Source organism: Ranitomeya imitator, chromosome 1, assembly GCF_032444005.1.
Source record: "Ranitomeya imitator isolate aRanImi1 chromosome 1, aRanImi1.pri, whole genome shotgun sequence".
Classification (NCBI taxonomy): domain Eukaryota; kingdom Metazoa; phylum Chordata; class Amphibia; order Anura; family Dendrobatidae; genus Ranitomeya; species Ranitomeya imitator.
Genome location: NC_091282.1, coordinates 569,028,282 through 569,052,975, shown reverse-complemented (window position 1 = coordinate 569,052,975; position 24,694 = coordinate 569,028,282). Strand labels below are relative to the sequence as shown.

The 24,694-nt window shown below is 47.3% G+C and overlaps 2 protein-coding genes across 4 annotated transcripts in view; one reads left to right on the top strand and one right to left on the bottom strand.

Moving 5' to 3' along the window:
- MRPL54 (mitochondrial ribosomal protein L54) overlaps positions 1-16,677 on the bottom strand; it is a 32,367-nt gene extending 15,690 nt beyond the window's left edge. Inside the window, exons 1-2 of one of the 2 annotated variants that reach the window (XM_069767813.1) lie at positions 16,600-16,677; positions 384-540 (exon numbers count right to left, since the gene is read on the bottom strand). In XM_069767813.1, the coding sequence (XP_069623914.1) occupies positions 384-540; positions 16,600-16,621 (179 nt within the window). In that variant the 5' untranslated portion in view covers positions 16,622-16,677. Of the gene's footprint in view, positions 1-383; positions 541-16,447 lie in introns of both variants that reach the window. The other variant, XM_069767812.1, reaches the window with a different exon arrangement.
- The window catches only part of LOC138679529 (amyloid-beta A4 precursor protein-binding family A member 3-like), a 52,687-nt gene continuing 44,653 nt past the window's right edge, over positions 16,661-24,694 (top strand). The window contains exons 1-2 of one of the 2 annotated variants that reach the window (XM_069767809.1): positions 16,661-17,432; positions 19,703-19,742. In XM_069767809.1, coding sequence (XP_069623910.1) covers positions 16,857-17,432; positions 19,703-19,742 — 616 coding nt within the window. In that variant the 5' untranslated portion in view covers positions 16,661-16,856. The remainder of the gene's footprint in view (positions 17,433-19,702; positions 19,743-24,694) is intronic. The other variant, XM_069767810.1, reaches the window with a different exon arrangement.

The following is a 24,694-nucleotide window of genomic DNA, read 5'->3' as shown; positions in this document are numbered from 1 at the left end:
TTGATAGCGCATCGGAGTAGAGCGAGCTGTCAACGTGGCGGGGCATGCGCACATACGCCACAATATAGTGAGAGATGACTGGACCTGCTTCATACCAAATAGAGGCAGCCATGCATCCAGTAATCCAGACAAACAGCGTTGGAAGTCCATTAATTGTGTATCTAAGGTAATAGCATTTTAGGACATGACAGGTTCCCTTGAAAAATAGCAGTTTACAGTATTCTGAGGCTTCTGGCATGTAAATCATTCATGAGCTGCTAACTTTGATTTACTAAAGAAAAACTGTACATCTGTTCTTTATAGCGATAGCGGGTCTTGTGACGACTTATTTGGTTGGAGTGCTAGCTCTAACGATATTCCTTGGAAGTAAAGTAGTGAATTACCATTCAGGATACTGAGAGTCATCCTTTAACTTAACATCTGATCCAGACTTATATATATTCACTCCCATGGCATGAGTCATCAGGATAGCTGGGTCTTTACATACTTCGGGTCCTTTTTGGACCTCTTTAACAAATCCTTTTCCCTTTCCTTTAAGCACTGTGAAGAAAACGACATTGTTATTTCCAACAGGGATTTGTAAAAAATGAAAATACTATTTATTCATAACTGTTTTCTCAGCATGAATATGTCACATGAATCAAAGCCATCACATGCAACTATTGCCTGAATTCATGTTGACTAACGTGGACAATGTTGTTGCAATATTATATAATCTAGTCTTCCACGCCAAGCTCACCTAACCATAACTTTACGGACGGCTGCTCGATAAGATGGAATAGAAAAGAGTAAACTGTTCCCACAAAGTTTGAAGCGTACAACTGTAAAAAATTACTTGTCATACTGAAATATTTAGGGGCTTAATGTAACTGTTGAAAAACAACTTCATAGCATTATCCTTCCACCAAACTTTACAGTTGGCATGTTGCAGTCAGGTTGGTATCAAATCTCCTGTAATTCGCCAAACCCGGTATCATCCATCAGCCTGCCAGATAGGGAGTTGTGATTAATCACTGCACAGAACATGGTTCCACTTCTCCAGAGTCCAGTGGTTTAAACCATATGACTTTTGGCTTGGTAATGTAATGCTTGCATGCAGCTGCTTGGCCATGGAAACCCAGGTCATGAAGTTCCTGACAGTTCTTATGATGAGATTTGGAACTCTGCTGGCACGTGTGCATTGTAGACTAGCAAAGCTACAATCTTCATCAGAGGCTTTTACCACTTTGTTGAGCAGTCAATGGATAAATCAATATGTTAGGTGATCACTTATTTTTTTACTAATTATGAGTGAATTCTTGTATTCATCCCTATTTTACATAGTTATAGTTATTAAGGTTGAAGGAAGACTATATGTCCATCTAGTTCAACCCATAGCCTAACCTAACTTGCCCTAACATGTTGATCCAGAGGAAGGCAAAAAAAACCCATGTGGCAAAGAGTAAGCTCCACATTGGGGAAAAAAATTCCTTCCCGACTCCCCATACGGCAATCAGACTAGTTCCCTGGATCAACGCCCTATCAAGGAATCAGTGTATATACCCTGTAACATTATACTTTTCCAGAAAGGTATCCAGTCCCCTCTTAAATTTAAGTAATGAATCACTCATTACAACATCATACGGCAGAGAGTTCCATAGTCTCACTGCTCTTACAGTAAAGAATCCGCGTCTGTTATTATGCTTAAACCTTTTTTCCTCCAAACGCAGAGGATGCCCCCTTGTCCCTGTTTCAGGTCTATGATTAAAAAGATCATCAGAAAGGTCTTTGTACTGTCCCCTCATATATTTATACAATAAAATAAGATCACCCCTTAGTCTTCGTTTTTCCAAACTAAATAGCCCCAAGTGTAATAACCTATCTTGGTATTGCAGACCCCCCAGTCCTCTAATAACCTTGGTCGCTCTTCTCTGCACCCGCTCCAGTTCAGCTATGTCTTTCTTAAACACCGGAGACCAGAACTGTGCACAGTATTCTAAGTGTGGTCGAACTAGTGACTTGTATAGAGGTAAAATTATATTCTCCTCATGAGCATCTATGCCTCTTTTAATGCATCCCATTATTTTATTTGCCTTTGTAGCAGCTGCCTGACACTGGCCACTGAATATGAGTTTGTTATCCACCCATACACCCAGGTCTTTTTCATTGACGGTTTTGCCCAGAGTTTTAGAATTAAGCACATAATTATACATCTTATTACTTCTACCCAAGTGCATGACCTTACATTTATCCCCATTAAAGCTCATTTGCCATTTATCAGCCCAAGCTTCTAGTTTACATAAATCATCCTGTAATATAAAATTGTCCTCCTCTGTATTGATTACCCTGCAGAGTTTAGTGTCATCTGCAAATATTGAAATTCTACTCTGAATGCCCCCTACAAGGTCATTAATAAATATGTTAAAAAGAAGAGGGCCCAATACTGACCCCTGTGGTACCCCACTGCTAACCGCTACCCAGTCCGAGTGTGCTCCATTAATATCCACCCTTTGTTTCCTATCCCTGAGCCAGCTCTCAACCCACTTGCACATATTTTCCCCTATCCCCATTATTCTCATTTTATGTATCAACCTTTTGTGTGGCACCGTATCAAAAGCTTTTGAAAAGTCCATATACATTACATCCACTGGGTTCCCTTGGTCCAATCCGGAACTTACCTCTTCATAGAAACTGATCAAATTAGTCTGACATGAACGGTCCCTAGTAAACCCGTGCTGATACTGGGTCATGAGGTTATTCCTCTTCAGATACTCCAGTATAGCGTCCCTTAGAATGCCCTCCAGGATTTTACCCACAGTAGAGGTTAAGCTTACTGGCCTATAATTTCCGAGTTCAGTTTTTGTCTTCTTTTTGAATATTGGCACCACATTTGCTATACGCCAGTCCTGTGGCACAGACCCTGTTATTATGGAGTCTTTAAAGATTAAAAATAATGGTCTATCAATGACTGTACTTAATTCCTGCAGTACTCGAGGGTGTATCCCATCCGGGCCCGGAGATTTGTCAATTTTAGTGATTTTTAGACACCGCCGCACTTCCTGCTGGGTTAAGCAGGTGACATTTAATTGGGAATTTTTATCACTAGACATTTTGTCTGCCATGGGATTTTCTTGTGTAAATACTGATGAAAAAAAGTCATTTAGCATATTGGCTTTTTCCTCATCCTCCATTTCACCCAGACTATTTTTAAGGGGGCCAACACTATCATTTTTTAGTTTCTTACTATTTATGTAGTTAAAGAATATTTTAGGATTATTTTTACTCTCTCTGGCAATGAGTCTCTCTGTCTCAATCTTTGCTGCCTTGATTTGCTTTTTACAGAATTTATTTAATTTTCTGTATTTATTTAATGCCTCCTCACTACCTACTTCCTTTAATTCTCTAAATGCTTTCTTTTTGTCACTTATTGCGCCCCTTACAGCTCTATTTAGCCATATTGGTTTCCTCCTATTTCTAGTATGTTTATTCCCATACGGTATATACTGTGCACAGGTCCTATCCAGGATGCTAATAAACGTCTCCCATTTCTTTGTGTATTTTTGTGTCTCAGGATATTGTCCCAGTTAATTTCACCAAGATCCTCTCTCATCCGTTGGAAATTTGCCCTCCTGAAGTTTAGTGTCCTTGTAACCCCTCTACTACACATCTTTTTAAAGGATACATGAAAACTTATTATTTTGTGATCGCTATTTCCCAAGTGACCCCCAACACTTATATTTGCTATGCGGTCTGGCCTGTTGGTTAATACTAGGTCTAGCAGTGCCCCCTTTCTTGTTGGGTCCTGAACCAGTTGTGAAAGGTAATTGTCTCTCATAGTTGTCAAAAACCGATTACCTTTGCTGGAACTGCAGGTTTCTGTTCCCCAATATATTTCAGGGTAGTTGAAGTCCCCCATAATAATGACTTCTCCTTGAGTCGCAGCTTCATCTATTTGCTTTACGAGGATATTCTCCATTGCTTCCATTATTTTTGGAGATTTATAACAAACCCCTATCAGTAATTTATTATTTTTTCCCCCTCCCCTTATCTCCACCCACAGGGATTCTACATTTTCATTAAATTCACCTATATTATCGCGCAGGATGGGTTTTAAGGACGATTTTACATATAGACACACCCCTCCCCCTCGCTTATTTGTACGGTCATTTCTGAACAGGCTATAGCCCTGCAAGTTAACAGCCCAGTCATGGCTCTCATCCAGCCACGTTTCAGATATCCCCACCATGTCATAATTATGCTCCAACAACATTAGTTCTGATTCGTCCATTTTGTTGGCGAGGCTTCTGGCATTAGTATACATGCACTTTATGTTCCTCTCTGTACTTCTATTTCTTAAATTATTAACTGTTCTGACCCCACCCCCCATGCCACCGCCACCCCCAACTTCCTTATTTGTGCCCGTGTATATGTCTGCACTATCTTCCCCTCCTATAAAATGAATACCCTCCCCCCCAATTCCTAGTTTAAACACTCCTCCAACCTTCTAGCCATTCTCTCCCCCAGCACAGCTGCACCCTCCCCATTGAGGTGCAGCCCGTCCCTAGCGTAGAGCCTATAGCCAACTGAGAAGTCGGCCCAGTTCTGCAGGAACCCAAACCCCTCTTTCCTACGCCAATTCTTGAGCCACTTATTAACCTCCCTAATCTCCCGTTGCCTCTCTGGCGTGGCACGTGGTACCGGCAGTATTTCGGAAAATACCACGTTGGAGGTCCTTGCTTTCAGCTTGCAGCCTAATTCCCTGAAATCATCTTTAAGGACCTTCCACCTACCTCTAACTTTGTCATTAGTGCCAATGTGCACCATGACCGCTGGGTCCTCACCAGCCCCTCCCAATAATCTGTCCACCCGATCAGCGATGTGTCGGACTCGAGCGCCAGGTAGGCAGCACACCTACACTACACCTACTTTGATTGAGCTATATACTGTATTTTACTAGCTGAAGAGCCCGGCGTTGCCTGGGCATAGTAACTGTGATGACTAATTTAGAGTGGCATTAGTTGTAGCTGTATAAATAATTATAAAGCAAACCTGACATCAGGATTTTGCTAAGTAAACTACAAGCATTGTTAGGTTGGCGGTGTTACACTGATTAAAACGATACCTGGGTTGGAGAAATCCATTTTGTTTCTTTTTTTAATCTGGGTTTGAAGTTGTAAGTTTATGAGATGCTGGTGCTCCGGGGCGTGCCAGTATGCAGATCTTTTTTGGTGCTCTGTCCTCATCATGATCATTCTGGGCTTAAATGACAGGTCGCTGAACCTTCAGTGATGGGCTTCCTATTTTAAATACTGCACATTTAATATTGTGGTCTTTAAAAAAGAATAATTTAACAGAACGGTGCTGGTGCATGCACAATAGCATCTATCGGCCACTAATGCTCTCAATAATAATAATAATAATCTTTATTTTTATATAGCGCTAACATATTCCGCAGCGCTTTACATTTTTTGCACACATTATCATCGCTGTCCCAGATGGGGCTCACAATCTAAATTCCCTATCAGTATGTCTTTGGAATGTGGGAGGAAACCGGAGTGCCCGGAGGAAACCCACGCAAACACGGAGAGAACATACAAACTCTTTGCAGATGTGCTAACCACTGCGCCACCGTGCCGCCCATGATACAGATACAGACACAGATACAGACACAAACACAGACACAGATGCAGACACAGATACAGACACAGACGCAGACGCAGATACAGACACAGATACAGATGCAGACACAGATACAGACACAGACACAGACACAGATACAGACACAGATACAGACACAGATACAGACACAGATACAGACACAGATACAGACACAGATACAGATGCAGACACAGACGCAGACACAGATGCAGACACAGATACAGACACAGATGCAGACACAGATACAGATACAGACACAGATACAGACACAAACAGATACAGACACAGATACAGACACAAACAGATACAGACAAATACAGACACAGAAACAAACACAGATACAGACACAGATACAGACACAGATACAGACACAGATACAGACACAGATACAGACACAGATACAGACACAAAAACAGATACAGACACAAATACACACACAGATACAGATACAAACACAAATACCGACACATATACAGACACAGATACAGACAAAAACACAGACACAAACACAGATACAGACACAGATACAGACACAGATACAGACACAAACACAGACACAAACACAGACACCAGAGGTGTTTGCACCTCCACTTCCAGACAAGGAATGAACAGCTCAGCTGCCCTTTTAAACCAGCTGCACCTCCTGGATTGGAGGGTGGAGTGACTAGTTAAATCCATCTCATCTAATGATTCCCAACAAACCTGGACCCATATATTGGTCTTATTAACCCTCTGTGCACCTATATCCAGGATTCTGCCAGCTGCTTCTCTATAATACCCTTTTATGTGGCCATAAAACCAGCTGACAGTTTAGTAAACATGAAATCTATGTGTCAGAAGGAGCTCACTGAAAGATTCTCAGTTAAACAATTCTGCAGCCAGCAATAGACATGCGCAGCCCACGGTGTTCCGAGGACCAGTGTGGAAATGCGCACAAGAAAAAGAAATTGACGCTGTTGAACATAGCAACGCTCCTGCACTTGTACATGGAGCACAACTGGCGCCATTTTGTTGGAGCAAAAGTTTTGTTTTGTTTTTTTTTTTTAAACACAATATTAACCCCTTAACGACTGCCAATGCAACTTTTAACGGCGGCAGTTAAGGGGCCTTATTCCTCAGGCACCTCATGCTCCTTTTTACCCAGCCTCCTCCTGCACCTTACGCTCCCCCTTTATACACAGCATTTGTCTGTAGCACAGATTTTCTTCCTTATAGTCGCCTCCTCCGGCAGCACCTCACACTCCTCTTCCATATACATTTGGAAACACTTGATCCGGAGAGAAATTGCACTAATTGTAATACAGCGTATCGTATACACAGCCTACTTCTTCTGCAGCACCACACTTTTTCTTTAGACCTCGTTCACATTTTATTTGGTCGGTATTTTTACCTCAGTATTTGTAAGCTAAAACTTGGAGTAAAGCAAACAGAGGAAAAGTATATTAGAAACACGTCACCACTTCTGTAATTTTCTCCCACTTGTGGTTTTAAATACTGAGGTAAAATACTGACCAAACACCGAACAATCAATAAATAAAAAGAATTAACCTGATCGCTAAACGGCATAGCGAAAAAAAAAGTAAAAAATGCCAGAATTACGTGCAATAACGGGCGATCAAAAGAACGTATCTGCACCAAAATGGTATCATTAAAAAAAAGTCAGCTCGGCGTACAAAAAATAAGCCCTCACCCGACGCAAGAACAAGTGAGGGATTGCACTTTTTTTTTTTTTTTTTGCAATTTCACCGCACTTGGAACTTTTTTCCTGTTTTCTAGTACATGACATGGTAAAACCAATGATGTCGTTCAAAAGTACAACTCGTCCCACAAAAAATAAGCCCTCACATGGCCAAATTGACGGAAAAATAAAAAAGTTATGACTCTGGGAACAAAGGGAGCGTAAAATAAAAACTCAAAATCGAAAAACGCTTCGGAGGTGAAGGGGTTAAATTCAATGGGGAAAAGCAGTGAGAGATGTAAAGACATATGGATGTCATACGGATACATAGGTGCGAGAAAATCGCATCATTGCATTGCAAACACATTACACACGAATGACCATACAGCGAACACTTGTGCGACTCTCAGCAGGGAGATTTGGACCGATTTTCCCTACGTTTAGTGTGACGCCGGCCTTACTGTCATCTACAGGTCCTTCTCAAAAAATTAGCATATAGTGTTAAATTTCATTATTTACCATAATGTAATGATTACAATTAAACTTTCATATATTATAGATTCATTATCCACCAACTGAAATTTGTCAGGTCTTTTATTGTTTTAATACTGATGATTTTGGCATACAACTCCTGATAACCCAAAAAACCTGTCTCAATAAATTAGCATATTTCACCCATCCAATCAAATAAAAGTGTTTTTTAATAACAAACAAAAAAACCAACAAATAATAATGTTCAGTTATGCACTCAATACTTGGTCGGGAATCCTTTGGCAGAAATGACTGCTTCAATGCGGCGTGGCATGGAGGCAATCAGCCTGTGACACTGCTGAGATGTTATGGAGGCCCAGGATGCTTCAATAGCGGCCTTAAGCTCATCCAGAGTGTTGGGTCTTGCGTCTCAACTTTCTCTTCACAATATCCCACAGATTCTCTATGGGGTTCAGGTCAGGAGAGTTGGCAGGCCAATTGAGCACAGTAATACCATGGTCAGTAAACCATTTACCAGTGGTTTTGGCACTGTGAGCAGGTGCCAGGTCGTGCTGAAAAATGAAATCTTCATCTCCATAAAGCATTTCAGCCGATGGAAGCATGAAGTGCTCCAAAATCTCCTGATAGCTAGCTGCATTGACCCTGCCCTTGATGAAACACAGTGGACCAACACCAGCAGCTGACATGGCACCCCACACCATCACTGACTGTGGGTACTTGACACTGGACTTCAGGCAATTTGGCATTTCCTTCTCCCCAGTCTTCCTCCAGACTCTGGCGCCTTGATTTCCGAATGACATGCAAAATTTGCTTTCATCAGAAAAAAGTACTTGGGACCACTTAGCAACAGTCCAGTGCTGCTTCTCTGTAGCTCAAAAGTGGCTTTACCTGGGGAATGCGGCACCTGTAGCCCATTTCCTGCACACGCCTGTGCACGGTGGCTCTGGATGTTTCCACACCAGACTCAGTCCACTGCTTCCTCAGGTTCCCCAAGGTCTGGAATCGGTCCTTCTCCACAATCTTCCTCAGGGTCCGGTCTCCTCTTCTCGTTGTACAGCGTTTTCTGCCACATTGTTTCCTTCCAACAGACTTACCATTGAGGTGCCTTGATACAGCACTCTGGGAACAGCCTATTTGTTGAGAAATTTCTTTCTGGGTCTTACCCTCTTGCTTGAGGGTGTCAATGATGGCCTTCTTGACATCTGTCAGGTCGCTAGTCTTACCCATGATGGGGGTTTTGAGTAATGAACCAGGCAGGGAGTTTATAAAAGCCTCAGGTATCTTTTGCATGTGTTTAGAGTTAATTAGTTGGTTCAGAAGATTAGGGTAATAGGTCGTTTAGAGAACCTTTTCTTGATATGCTAATTTATTGAGACAGGTTTTTTGGGTTATCAGGAGTTGTATGCCAAAATCATCAGTATTAAAACAATAAAAGACCTGACAAATTTCAGTTGGTGGATAATGAATCTATAATATATGAAAGTTTAATTGTAATCATTACATTATGGTAAATAATGAAATTTAACACTATATGCTAATTTTTTGAGAAGGACCTGTACATCCTGGCGCACACTCTGAATAGTCTGTGGGAGGAGGTGGTAGTGGTCCCGGGGAAGAGGAGGAAGCAGAGTGGGATGCCTTTAGGGTTAGCAATATCTATAAGTTCAGGTCTGTCATCTCACAGGCAGTTGTCATGGGAGGAACAAATGGAGAAGGACCATGAAAAGGATGAGAAGGAAAAAGTGATGGACGCGCAAGTTAGGAGATGAAGAAGATAATGATTCCCTCTATATTGTTCGTGGTTGTTAGGAGGCGATGGAGGAAGCAAGCTTGAGTGTTATCCCACCACAAACACAATATGGAGTTGGACCTCATGAAAGAGACCGACCCATGTGCGCCTTCTTGCAGCACTATCTGCACCATGATTGTTACCCATATAGTTATGATTCCAAATAGTGCCGACTTGTGTGTGCCAGTCTGTTCGTTCCACGATACAAAAGTACATTTTCAAGTTGCTTCACCTCCTGGAAAGGGACGCGCCCATGCTGCTAGATCAAAACATGCTGGAAGACAATCTGGGCAGTGATTTTCCCCAAGACAGCAGTGACGCACACAGTTTGCATCACAGTGATAGCCTTCCAACCACAGAAACGTTCAGTCAAAGTGAAAACATACCGTATATACTCGAGTATAAGCCGACCCGAGTATAAGCCGACCCCCCTAATTTTGCCACAAAAAAACTGGGAAAACTTATTGACTCGAGTATAAGCCTATCGTGGGAAATGCAGCAGCTACCGGTGAATTTCAAAAATAAAAATAGATGCTCCATACTGTTCATTATGGCCCCATAGCTGCCATATAGTGCTCTGCCCTGTTCATTATTGCCCCATAGCTGTGCCATATAGTGCTCTGCACCGTTCATTATTGCCCCATAGCTGTGCCATATAGTGCTCTGCACCGTTCATTATTGCCCCATAGCTGTGCCATATAGTGCTCTGCACCGTTCATTATTGCCCCATAGCTGTGCCATATAGTGCTCTGCACCGTTCATTATTGCCCCATAGCTGTGCCATATAGTGCTCTGCGCCGTTCATTATTGCCCCATAGATGTGTCATATAGTGCTCTGCGCCGTTCATTATTGCCCATAGCTGTGCCATATAGTGCTCTGCACCGTTCATTCTTGCCCCATAGCTGTGCCATATAGTGCTCTGCACCGTTCATTCTTGCCCCATAGCTGTGCCATATAGTGCTCTGCACCGTTCATTTTGGCCCCATAGCTGTGCCATATAGTGCTCTGCACCGTTCATTTTGGCCCCATAGCTGTGCCATATAGTGCTCTGCACCGTTCATTATTGCCCTATAGCTGTGCCATATAGTGCTCTGCACCGTTCATTATTGCCCCATAGCTGTGCCATATAGTGCTCTGCACCGTTCATTTTGGCCCCATAGCTGTGCCATATAGTGCTCTGCACCGTTCATTATTGCCCTATAGCTGTGCCATATAGTGCTCTGCACCGTTCATTATTGCCCCATAGCTGTGCCATATAGTGCTCTGCACCGTTCATTATTGCCCCATAGCTGTGCCATATAGTGCTCTGCACCGTTCATTTTGGCCCCATAGCTGTGCCATATAGTGCTCTGCACCGTTCATTATTGCCCCGTAGATGCTCCGTATAAAGCTGTGCCATTGCTGCTGCTGCTGCAATAATAATAAAAAAAAAAAAAAAATGCCATACTCCCCTCTCTTGCTTGCAGCTCCCGGCGTCTCGTCCCGGCGTCTCTCCGCTCTGACTGATCAGGCAGAGGGCGGCGCGCACACTATATGCGTCATCGCGCCCTCTGACCTAAACAGTCAGTGCAAGAGGACGGGAAGATGGAGCGGCGCCCGGCGGGTGGAACGGTGACAGGTGAATATAAAATACTCACCTAGTCCCGGCGATCCTGACGCTGCCCCTGCCTGTCACACGGTCTTCGGTGCCGCAGCTCTTCCTGTCAGCGGTCACTGGCACCGCTCAGAAACATGAATATGTGGCTCCACCCCTATGGGAGTGGAGTCCATATTCATTTCTCTAATGAACGGTCCCACGTGACCGCTGAACAGGGGAAGAGCTGCGGCACCGAAGACCGTGTGACAGGCAGGGGCAGCGTCAGGATCGCCGGGACTAGGTGAGTATGCCTCAGCGTCCTCTCCCCCTCACCCGCCGCCCCTGCCGCCCACCGTGACTCAAATATAAGCCGAGAGGGGCACTTTCAGCCCAAAAATTTGGGCTGAAAATCTCGGCTTATACTCGAGTATATACGGTAAGCAGCCTTGCAGCGCTGGAGTCCTTAGTTCCAACCCCAACGCACTTTTTTTTCCCCAAAAATTTGTGGGCAAAAAAAGATCGTGTGTCTTATAATGCAAATATACCTTACCGGCAGCAGTGTAGAAGGGTCCCAGGGTCGCTGCTGGAGGAGGCAAGAGTGGCGCATTGCTGCAGCCTGGAATGAGGGGGGGTTTGGAGGTGTGACACAGCAGGCGTTCGGTGGCCCCGCCGACATTTCATTTTGTAAACTAGGGGGCAGGTCAGTGAGGGATCAGTGACCTGTCAGCAGTCTGCATTATGAATACCTAAGCAGAGCACCACATGAAGACCCCCCCACAGGCCGCCCCGGGGCACGGGCATATCATTAACTAAAAGCTGAAAATACAGATTAAACAACAACCACGAGATAGATTTCATCACCCAGGTATCACTGTAATCAGTATAACGGCGCCGACCTGACACTGTCTGTAGGTTACTGAGCACAATCCTGCTGACAGGTTCTTGTGTACATGGGAAAAGGAAATCTAAAGAAATACCTGATGGAATTCAGGGTTTGGAGAGGTACACTGATGCTCCAGAATATGATCACATGATTAGATGTGACTAAGGGTACCGTCACACAGTGCAATTTTGATCGCTACGACGGCACGATTCGTGACGTTCGAGCGATATAGTTACGATATCGCAGTGTCTGACACGCTCCTGCGATCAGGGACCCCGCTGAGAATCGTACGTCGTAGCAGATCGTTTGAAACTTTCTTTCGTCGTCTAGTGTCCCGCTGTGGCGGCATGATCGCATGGTGTAACATATATCGTATACGATGTGCGCATAGTAACCAACGGCTCCTACATCGCACATACGTCATGAAATTATCGCTCCAGCGTCGTAGATTGCAAAGTGTGACAGCAGTCTACGACGCTGGAGCGATATTGTTACGATGCTGGAGCGTCACGGATCGTACCGTTGTAGCGATCAAAATTGCACTGTGTGACGGTACCCTTAGGGTACCGTCACACTATACGATTTACCAATGATCACGACCAGCGATACGAACTGGCCGTGATCGTTGGTAAGTCGTAGTGTGGTCGCTGGAGAGCTGTCACTCAGACAGCTCTCCAGCGACCAACGATGCCGAGGTCCCCGGGTAACCAGGGTAAACATCGGGTTACTAAGCGCAGGGCCGCGCTTAGTAACCCAATGTTTACCCTGGTTACCAGCATAAAAAAAAACAAACAGTACATACTTACATTCCGGTGTCTGTCCCTTGCCATCTGCTTCCCGCACTCACTGACTGCCGGCCGTAAAGTGAAAGCACAGCGGTGACGTCACCGCTGTGCTCTGCTTTCACTTTACGGCCGGCAGTCAGTGAGTGCAGGAAGCAGACGGCAAGGGACCTGATGGACACCGGAATGTAAGTATGTACTGTTTGTTTTTTTTTACGCTGGTAACCAGGGTAAACATCGGGTTACTAAGCGCGGTCCTGCGCTTAGAAACCCGATGTTTACCCTGGTTACAAGCGAACGCGGGAGATCCAGCGACGAAAGAATGTTCCAAACGATCTGCTACGACGTACGATTCTCAGCAGGATCCCTGATCGCTGCTGCGTGTCAGACACAGCGATATCGTATGGATATCGCTGGAACGTCACGAATCGTACCGTCGTAGCGACAAAAGTGCCACTCTGTGACGGTACCCTAAAGGTTGATATTCTGTTAAACAATGAATGTGGATTGGTGCTCATCAAAGAACATAAGCCATCCCCTGTAAATAAGGCCGAGCACATGTTTCGGACCAGCCTAGAATATAGCCCAGGCGCACGTAGTGCTATAACGTAGTGCTATAACATAGCTCGGCACGCGCCTATAACGTAGTGCTATAACGTAGTGCTATAACATAGCTCGGCACGCGCCTATAACGTAGTGCTATAACGTACTGCTATACGTAGCTAAGCACCCGCCTATAACGTAGTGCTATAACGTAGCTCGGCACGCGCCTATAACGTAGTGCTATATGTAGCTAAGCACCCGCCTATAACGTAGTGCTATAATGTAGCTAAGCACCCGCCTATAACGTAGTGCTATAACGTAGCTCGGCACGCGCCTATAACGTAGTGCTATAACGTAGCTCGGCACGCGCCTATAACGTAGTGCTATAACGTAGCTCGGCACGCGCCTATAACGTAGTGCTATACGTAGCTCGGCACGCGCCTATAACGTAGTGCTATACGTAGCTAGGCACCCGCCTATAACGTAGTGCTATAACGTAGCTCGGCACGCGCCTATAACGTAGTGCTATAACGTAGCTCGGCACGCGCATATAACGTAGCTCGGCACGCGCATATAACGTAGCTCGGCACGCGCATATAACGTAGCTCGGCACGCGCATATAACGTAGCTCGGCACGCGCATATAACGTAGCTCGGCACGCGCATATAACGTAGCTCGGCACGCGCATATAACGTAGCTCGGCACGCGCATATAACGTAGCTCGGCACGCGCATATAACGTAGCTCGGCACGCGCATATAACGTAGCTCGGCACGCGCATATAACGTAGCTCGGCACGCGCATATAACGTAGCTCGGCACGCGCATATAACGTAGCTCGGCACGCGCATATAACGTAGCTCGGCACGCGCATATAACGTAGCTCGGCACGCGCATATAACGTAGCTCGGCACGCGCATATAACGTAGCTCGGCACGCGCATATAACGTAGCTCGGCACGCGCATATAACGTAGCTCGGCACGCGCATATAACGTAGCTCGGCACGCGCATATAACGTAGCTCGGCACGCGCATATAACGTAGCTCGGCACGCGCATATAACGTAGCTCGGCACGCGCATATAACGTAGCTCGGCACGCGCATATAACGTAGCTCGGCACGCGCATATAACGTAGCTCGGCACGCGCATATAACGTAGCTCGGCACGCGCATATAACGTAGCTCGGCACGCGCATATAACGTAGCTCGGCACGCGCATATAACGTAGCTCGGCACGCGCATATAACGTAGCTCGGCACGCGCATATAACGTAGCTCGGCACGCGCATATAACGTAGCTCGGCACGCGCATATAACGTAGCTCGGCACGCGCATATAACGTAGCTCGGCACGCGCATATAACGTAGCTCGGCACGCGCATATAACGTAGCTCGGCACGCGCATATAACGTAGCTCGGCACGCGCATATAACGTAGCTCGGCACGCGCATATAACGTAGCTCGGCACGCGCATATAACGTAGCTCGGCACGCGCATATAACGTAGCTCGGCACGCGCATATAACGTAGCTCGGCACGCGCATATAACGTAGCTCGGCACGCGCATATAACGTAGCTCGGCACGCGCATATAACGTAGCTCGGCACGCGCATATAACGTAGCTCGGCACGCGCATATAACGTAGCTCGGCACGCGCATATAACGTAGCTCGGCACGCGCATATAACGTAGCTCGGCACGCGCATATAACGTAGCTCGGCACGCGCATATAACGTAGCTCGGCACGCGCATATAACGTAGTGCTATAACGTAGCTAAGCACGTGCCTATAACTTAGTGCTATAATGTAGCTCGGCACGCGCCTATAACATAGTGCAATAACGTAGCTAAGCACGCACCTATAACGTAGTGCTATAATGTAGCTCGGCACACGCCTATAACGTAAAGCTATAAAGGTATGTTTCCACGGTCAGGATTGGCTCAAGATTTGATGCAGGTGAAATCTGCATCTGTGGTCACTGGCAGGTCACCTGCGTTTTTGATGCATTTTTTTCATTACATGGGGAGCGTCTCTGTATCGTAAATAGACATGCTGCGGTCTATAAAGATGAGTTGCGTGTCCGGATAAACAGGGCCGCCTGCATCTCTGAACGCATAGTGGAGATTGGATTTCATGAAATCCCCTCCACTATGCTGTAACATCTGGACACTGTGGGTTTGATGCTGCGGCTGTACACAGCGTCAAACCCGCAGCGATAACTGACTGCGGAAACATACCCTAATGTAGCTCGGCACGCGCCTATAACACAGCCCAGGCACGCGCCTAGAACGCAGCCCAGGAGCGCACCTATAACGTAGCTCGGCACGCACCTATAACGTAGCGCTATAACGGAGCCCGGGCACGCGCCTATAACGTAGCTCAGCATGCGTCTATTATGTAGCACTATAACGTAGCTTGGCACACACTTATAACATAGCGATATAATGTAGCCCTGGCATGCGCCTATAACGTAGCCGACCTGTGGCGGGCTGCCGGTAACCCCGACCTGTGGCTGGCTGGCGGTAACCCCGACCTGTGGCTGGCTGGCGGTAACCCCGACCTGTGGCGGGCTGGCGGTAACCCCGACCTGTGGCGGGCTGGCGGTAACCCCGACCTGTGGCGGGCTGGCGGTAACCCCGACCTGTGGCTGGCTGGCGGTAACCCCGACCTGTGGCTGGCTGGCGGTAACCCCGACCTGTGGCTGGCTGGCGGTAACCCCGACCTGTGGCGGGCTGGCGGTAACCCCGACCTGTGGCGGGCTGGCGGTAACCCCGACCTGTGGCTGGCTGGCGGTAACCCCGACCTGTGGCGGGCTGGCGGTAACCCCGACCTGTGGCTGGCTGGCGGTAACCCCGACCTGTGGCTGGCTGGCGGTAACCCCGACCTGTGGCTGGCTGTTGGTAACCCCGACCTGTGGCTGGCTGGCGGTAACCCCGACCTGTGGCGGGCTGGCGGTAACCCCGACCTGTGGCGGGCTGGCGGTAACCCCGACCTGTGGCGGGCTGGCGGTAACCCCGACCTGTGGCGGGCTGTGTGCCCTACTTTACAGCTATCTATCCCTACTCAGCTCACCCGGCTTCTTGGCATATCCCCGCAGTTGCGCTGCCACGGGCCGGCTGATGAGAGTGCCCACAGCCCTTAGGGCTGCTCTGCCAGCCATCTCACGCTTCTGGGCACTAGCCCGGCTAGATCGGAGTGGCTATGGTGAGATCCTGAACAATCACCTCGCATGTAGACGCAGCACATGAGGTGGGCGTGTCTTCTCCCAGCAGCTTCCGGTTTGCCGTGTACTGACGCCGTCTTCTTCCTGTGCGACACTGTACAAGGTTGCCCAGTGAAACTACATCTCCCGGCGGCCCCTTCGGCGCTGCGCTGTGATACAACACCGGGAAGCCACAAGTTAGTGTGGACGGAAGCTCCGGACTCAGGTGCCCCCGTGCTGCTGGTGATGTGGCGACCATAGGCAGATGTGCGCCCCGGGATGGAGTTCCAGGGACCAGTGCCCCCGCTGCCAGCTTATCTCTCGGGCCCACCCATGGACTTAGACCAGGGCTCGGGGGGCAGTGACAGCAGAGCGCCCCCACGGGTAGATAGTTGTCCGGACATGGACACCAGACCCCCACAAGACTGCCAGCTGGGCACTGCCTTCCACATGAAGGAGCTCCTGGGGGAGCTGCCCACCCTCCCCTGCCCTGCTAATGAGGAAGAGGCTTGCCTCGGGGATGCCAGCCATGGATGCCAGCCGTGCCTACTACACATTGCCACGGGCAAGGGACTGCGGCAGATGTCAGACTCCAGCATGGAAGCCGCTGACAGCCATGGCCTCTTCATGACCGAGAATGACAAGGATGGGATGTTCACCCTCTTCCAGTGTGAGGCGGGCACATTATCGGCTGGCGACACTGGGACGCCCCTGGCCAGGCTGGAGGCCATATCCGGCAGTGAGCAGTGCCCAGGGCCAGTGGCGCTGGAGGAAGCGGAGTCCTCATCCCTCTCTGCTGGCCTCCACAGAGAAGACGCTTCGTGCAGCCTGGCCGAGCAGCACCATATTCAGGAGGTAGTAATCAGTCACTGTGCCACAGGGTGGCACCCCAGTAGGAGAGGGGCGGTGGGAAATGCCCAACAGTTTCTGGGGTGTTGTCACAAGCAAAGCGCTAGGACCACTCCTAACACCGATGACCTGTTTGGGGGGGTGTGGAGGATCTGCCGGATGTGTAGTGTCCTGGTGTTCTGTAGGAATGGACGGGTCTGCACTACATGTACTGCTCAATCATGGTGCCTTTCCCAAAGGTGTGGCACGGGCCTGACCCCTGCAGATCTGATCACGGGCCTACCACGCAGTGTGCCTCATTACACCCACCGTCCTAGATGTGCCGCCTTACAGGAGAGGGGGTCTTGAGTTCCCCACACCTTGCAGTCCAATGCTGGAGGGTGCTGGTCTCGCTGGTGAAGTTCAGCTAAGTAATGAAATTGTGAGGAGCAAAGGAATCGGCACGTCCATCCAACAATGAATAAAATATCAAAAATGTATTGGAAGAAAAACATGGATTCCTAGGACGCTTCTGGCATCCAAGCGCCCTTACTCTGCCCTTACTCTTGGACCCAAGAAGCGCGTCAACTTTTTACATCCTTGGAATCCATGTTTTTTTTCCCAATACATTTTTGATATATTTTATTCATTGTTGGATAGATGTGCCGATACCTTTGCTCCTCACCATTTCACTTGCAGCTGTAATACTACCGCAGAAATTCCTCAGAGCCAGAAGGCAATCCATAAAGAATGGGGCTATATAACGGAAGCGCTCATACTTCACCTTCCTGCCTTTTACATTGCCCGATCATTGTTGGCCTTATAAACATGATATTGGCTGATAAATGTGCAGGACACTCATTCTTCAGCCTTTAACGGGACTTGTCATTTGCTCAAAAAACATTAAATACCAGGTAAAAATAAATCTCTGAGTCTGAAGATTGTTCCCATATTGTGCTGTGTTGCTCCATTGCAGAAATATTCACATTTGCTTCTTATGGAGCGTACTTTCCAGTCCTATGGGGCGTTTCTTCTCTGGGGGCGTGCACTTTCACCCCTCTCTCCCAGTTGCTGCCAATCACAATTCTGCATCTGATCTACCAGTCTCAAAGGCTGCCAAGCTGTGATTGGCAGCATCTGGGAGAGGGGTGAAAGGGCACCCCCCCAGAGAAGAAACGCCCAATAGGACTGGAAAGTACATAAGAAGCAAATGTGAATATTTCTGCAATGCACGACAGCACAAAATGGGAACAATCTTCAGACTCGGGAGCTCAGGGATTTTTTACAAGGCATTTAAATTAAATAAAAAAAAATTAGCAAGTGAAGCGTTCTCTTTAAAATAAATAAATAAATAAATCAGCTTTGTCGGCAGCACATCTGGTATAAGCAGAGGATGTGCTGCTGACAATATGCTGTATGGGGACAGAATGGTCTAACAGCAATCATTTGTCTTCATTAAGTTTGTAGTAGCCAGTATAGAACAGCCATAAATGTAATGATCGGTTTGTTATAGCGGAAGAAATCTGCCTTTACACTTCTTGAAGTAAATAAGGCACAGCAGCTGGACGTAGCCCTGAGGAATCTGAGGAGATGGGTGCAGCAGCAGGATGTAGCCTTGGGGAAACTGAGGAGACGGGCACAGCAGCTGGATGTAGCCTTGTGTAAACTGAGGAGACGGGCGCAGCAGCTGGATGTAGCCTTGGGGAAACTGAGGAGACGGGCACAGCAGCTGGATGTAGCTTTGGGGAAACTGAGGAGATGGGCGCAGCAGCTGGATGTAGCTTTGGGGAAACTGAGGAGATGGGCACAGCAGCTGGATGTAGCCTTGGGGAAACTGAGGAGACGGGCACAGCAGCTGGATGTAGCCTTGGGGAAACTGAGGAGACGGGCGCAGCAGCTGGATGTAGCCTTGGGGAAACTGAGGAGATGGGCACAGCAGCTGGATGTAGCTTTGGGGAAACTGAGGAGATGGGCGCAGCAGCTGGATGTAGCTTTGGGGAAACTGAGGAGACAGGCGCAGCAGCTGGATGTAGCCCTGAGGAAACTGATGTCTGCTCCAGGCTTCTGCTGTTATGGCAATTTCACTGCACTGACAGGGTCGGGTACACTATAATATTTCTATTTTTTTTTCTTATGGGGCACATTCTTGTGTTTCTTGAGGATTCATTACTTTGAGTGTGGCATATCAAGTAGTGTATTGTCTTGACTAACCGTTTTTTACTCACAGTAGTATTTTGGAATAACTTTTTTTTTTCTCTCCTTTTTTCCTTTACAATTGTGACTTATTTCTACCAAAGACTTTGCCACAGTCTCAGAATTATCCAGCACCACCAAAAGGTATGTGAGCCTCAGCGTGGGCAATAGATGTGTGGCTGCCTTCATATGTTGGCCGTAAGAGGAGATTTTAGAATCTGCGTTATGGCAACAACATTAGGTTCTGCTGCGGTTACACTAAACACAATGCAGTGAGAAATCTGCCCCAGCGTTATGTGAATTATGTACTATCTGCAAAACTAACTATATTCCTGGAGAGTTGGATCCAGTTAGCCAAGCCTTTTCTGACATGCTAGCATTTCCCATCTGGCATACAACTGTCACTATTGTCTGGCCAGCAGTGATGAGCAAACGTGCTCGGATAAGGCGTTATCTGAGCAGATCGGAGTACTCAAAAAAATATGCTCGAGTCGCTGCGGCTGCATGCCTCACAGCTGTTAGATAGCCGCTATACAGACAGGGGGATTGCCTAGCAAACAGGCAATCCCTGCATGTGTAGTGCCTGTTGAACAGCTGTGAGACATGCAGCCGCAGCGACTCGAGCATATTTTTTGTGCAATCCGATATGCTCTATTAGCACTCGTGCATGCTCAGATAATGCACACTCGCTCATCACTGCTGGCCACAGTTGAAGACAACAGTTCTGTTGGATTGACTAACTCCAGACATATGCACTAACCATGTGAGGTCCTATATTTTGAATGTGGGGTTTATTTCTTTATTTTTTTAAAGTAGAAAGAACAGGATGGGTATAAACATACAGTATATACTCGAGTATAAGCCGAGACCCCTAATTTTGCCACAAAAAACTGGCAAAACCTATTGACTCGAATATAAGCCTAGGGTGGGAAATACAGCAGCTACTGGTAAATTTCAAAAATAAAAATAGATAACAATAAAAGTAAAATTAATTGAGACATCAGTAGGCTAAATGTTTTTTAATGTCCATATTGAATTAGGAGCCCCATATAATGTTCCATATAGTTTATAATGGGCCCCATAAGATGCTCCATACAAAAAATATGCCCCATATAATGCTGCACAAAGGTTAATAATGGCCCCATAAGATGCTCCATATTAAAATATGCCCCATATAATGCTGCATAAAAGGTTAATAATGGCCCCATAAGATGCTCCATAGAATAATATGCCCCATATGCTGCTCCATAAGGGTATGTGTCCACCGTCCGTAATGACAGAGCTTTGGACGGAGCCGAAAACTCGCTCCCGCCCAAAGCGCCGCCCCCTTCTGTACGCGCGGTGATTCCGGATGTGTTCATTGCCCACATCCGGAATCTCCGCACTCCATAGGGCCCTGTGATTTACCTTGTGGCGACGGAGCGTCGTCTAAAAAGACGCGCCGCATGTCCATAAAATCCCCTCCACTATGCTGTAACATCTGGACGCTGCGGGTTGAACACTGCGGTTGTACACAGCGTTCAATCCGCAGTTATTCCGGATGTAATCCGGCCCGTGGACGCATACCCTAAGAATTCATGGCTCCAAAAGATGCTCCGTACAATAATATGCTGCTGTTGCTGCGATTACAAATATATATATATATATATATATATATATATATATATATATATAATCTCTATCTATCTATCTCATCTCTCGTCACTGGGAGCCAGGTGCCGGTGTCCTGAACAGGCGGGGACACCGCTTCGCTATGGGGGCCAGGTGCCGGAGTCGCCGCTGGCTCAGGCCCCCGACACTTGTGATATTCACCTATCCCCGTTCCACCTCCGTGTGTCGCCCGGGTCTCTGCAGTGACTGTTCAGGCAGAGGGCGGACACTAAACACGTCATCGCGCGCTCTGACCTGAAAGTCTCAGCTAGAGCACGTGGAAGACACAGGCCGGCGGTGGAACGGAGACAGGTGAATATCACATGGCTCACCCTCCCCCGTCATACCCGATCCTGTTGCTGTCTCTGCTTTTCTGATGGTCTCTCCTGCACCGGCAGCTTGTTCCTGTGTTTGGCAGTATCGCTCATTAAAGTAATGAATATGCGCTCCACGCCAATGGAGGTGGAGATGCATCCATATTCATTACTTTAATGAGCGGTACCACGTGACCGCTGAACATAGGAAGAGCGCAGGCACCAGAGACCATCTGAGAAGCAGTGACATGCAGAGACCGCATCAGGAGGAGGTGAGTGACGGGGGAGCCATGCGATATTCACCTGTCCCCGTTCCACCGGCGGCTGTGACAGCCGCCGGCTACTGCCGCTACCCCTCCCCCGCCAACATCCTGGGACAATGACTCGAGTATAAGCCGAGAGGGGCACTTTCAGCCTAAAAAACTTGGCTGAAAATCTTGGCTTATACTCGAGTATATACGGTACTTTTTCAGGTCATCAGTCTTGCCAGCACTATGGAGGACACGTCCTTATCCTTACTGGGACAGGAAACAATGAGAGGTTGTGTTCCAGTGTCTTTTCTAAGTACCACACCAGGATGGATGCAACAAAATGTATTAATGATTTCTTCCGCAAACGTTACGTCACATAGGTATAGAATCTCTCAGAAGGGAGGGAACTAGCCGCGCTGTAAAGATGGATTTCTGGAAACGCAATTACCGGTAGGTCTAATTACCGTTTTCCATGTCATCAATCCTGACAGCACCATGGAGAAACCAAAGATTGGTGAACTAGGGTGGGACTACTGTGTGAAGAACTTTCCTACCCAATGCCACTTGTCCTGAGACCACATGTAGCTTGTAATGTCTTGAGAAGGTACTCGGGTTCGACCATGGGGCCTACGTATCTGATCCACTGATGCCCCCCTTTTCTCTGCCCATGAGGTGGCTAAGGCCCTAGTTGAATGAGCTCTAAGAGTCTCCGGAAGAGATCTTCCCTCAGCCTTGTAGGCTACACCAGTCGTGGATCTGATCCACCTTGCTATTGTGGATTTTGCCGCTTTCTTACCCCTATTTGATCCCCCATACTGCACAAATAAGTTTGTGTCCTGTCTCCAGTCCCTGTTTGCCTCTAGGTTGTGGAGAACCATTTCCCTAACATCCAGACCAGGGGTGGGGAATCTTTTTTTTTTTTTTTCTTCCTTTTTTCTTCTGCCAAGGACCATTTGGATATTTATACCATCCTTCTGGGGCCGTACAAACTCCGCCCACAAAATGTATTCTGACTCGCACTGGTTTCAGGACCAAATCTTTCATTGCATGCCCTTCAATGTTCATTAGTGAACACTGCGTGTATGGTGCTAACAGAGCAAGAAGAAATTAATGAGATCTTGGCAATCAAAATACAGCTCCTTGCCCAAGAATGCAGTCTCTGAGAATCTGCTCGGGGGCCTGAAAAAGGGTCATCGAGGGCTGAAAATGGCCCTGGGGCGTGAGATTCCCCACCCCTGATCTAGACAATGAAAGGATTGTTCTTTAGGGTTTCTAGGGTGCTGGCAAAAGGAGAAGAGAATGACTTCCTGGCTCATGTTCGGGGTTGATTCAACTTTATGGAGGAATACCGGGTCGAGCCTCAGGACCAATTGGTCCTCAAATATCCGTAAATACGGGTCCCTGATAGACAGGGCCTGTAATTCCACTATTTGGCTGAAATAATCGCTACCAGGAAAGCTGTTTTGAATGAAAGCCTGTATCGTTGACTTGTTCGTATGGATGTTTACAAAGTGCATTGAGCACCAGGTTTAGATCCCAAGATGGGACAGATTTTCTTACAGAAGGCCTCAGCCTCTGTACAGCTCTGGAGAACCTAGGTATCCAGGGGTGAATAGATGGGGGAGAGACAAATAAGAATACACTAAGGGCTGAAATCTGTACCCTCAAGGAACTTGGTCTAAGGCCCTGGTAGCCTGATAGCTTATTGTGGTGGGAAAACTGGGCCCTGGTAGGGGAGGTCTTTTTCCCCTTGGGAGGATGATGGGGTCTTCTACTACCATCTTTCTCAGCAGGGAGAACCAACTCCTTTTCGGCCAGAAGGGCACCACCAAGATGAATTTTGCCCTTTCTTCCTGTACTATCTTCAGTACTCTCGGAACCAGAGGAAAAGGGGGAAACACATAGGACAGTTTCCCCTCCCCATTGTTCGGACAGTGCATAGATACCCACTGGACAGTCTAGAGGGTTTTGGGAGAAAAATTCCCTGACCTTCACGTTTTCTCTGGATGCAAATAGATCCACCCGTGGAACCCCCAATCACTGACACAGCATGCAAAACACTTCCTCGTTCAGTTCCCACTTCGTCAGGGATATCTTCTGCCTGCTCAAGAAGTCTGCCACCTGGTTCCTGGATCCTTCCAGGTGTACTGCATAGACCGATAGTACTGTCCTTTCTACCCATTGGAAGATCTTCCTTGCCAGGCGTTGTAGGGCAGGATGTTTGGGCCCCCCCTTAATGGCGTAGGAACACCACCATTGTAGTGTTGTTGGACAGGACCTTTTATATACCTGCCCCTGAGAGTCAACTGGATCTGGAGTAGTACCTTCCATACTGCATACAGTTCCCTGAAGTTTGAGGATTTGTCTCCAATCTCTGGGCTCCACTCTCCCTGAAAGTATCTTCCTTCCGAATGGCCGCCCGTAGCCCTGCTAACTTGCGTCGGTGGTGATTATGGTGCAAGGGGAGAGAATCCAGGTAAGTCTCGCCTGGAGGTTTTCCATAGTGGTCCATCATCGTAGAGATTTCTTCACCGAGCGGGATAGGGGCATCACAGAATCCAAGGACAGTTGGCTTTTGTCCCAAACAGATAGAACGGCAGGGATGCAAGTGGTCATTAGTCCCAGGATCCTCATTGCTTCTCTGATGGAGCAGCAGCTTCCTATAAATTGGTGGATTCCTTTCCTCATAGTGATCTGCTTCTTTTCTGGTAAAAAATATGTTCTCAGTTGGGAGTTTAGAAGAACCCCTAGGAACCTCTTTCTGGATTCTGGAAAGAGATTTGACTTTTCCCACTTTATGACCTATCCCAGCCTCTGTAGTGTGGAAATCGAGTTGTTCCTTGGAGCTGGCTATGATCAGGAAGTCATCTAGGTAGGGGAC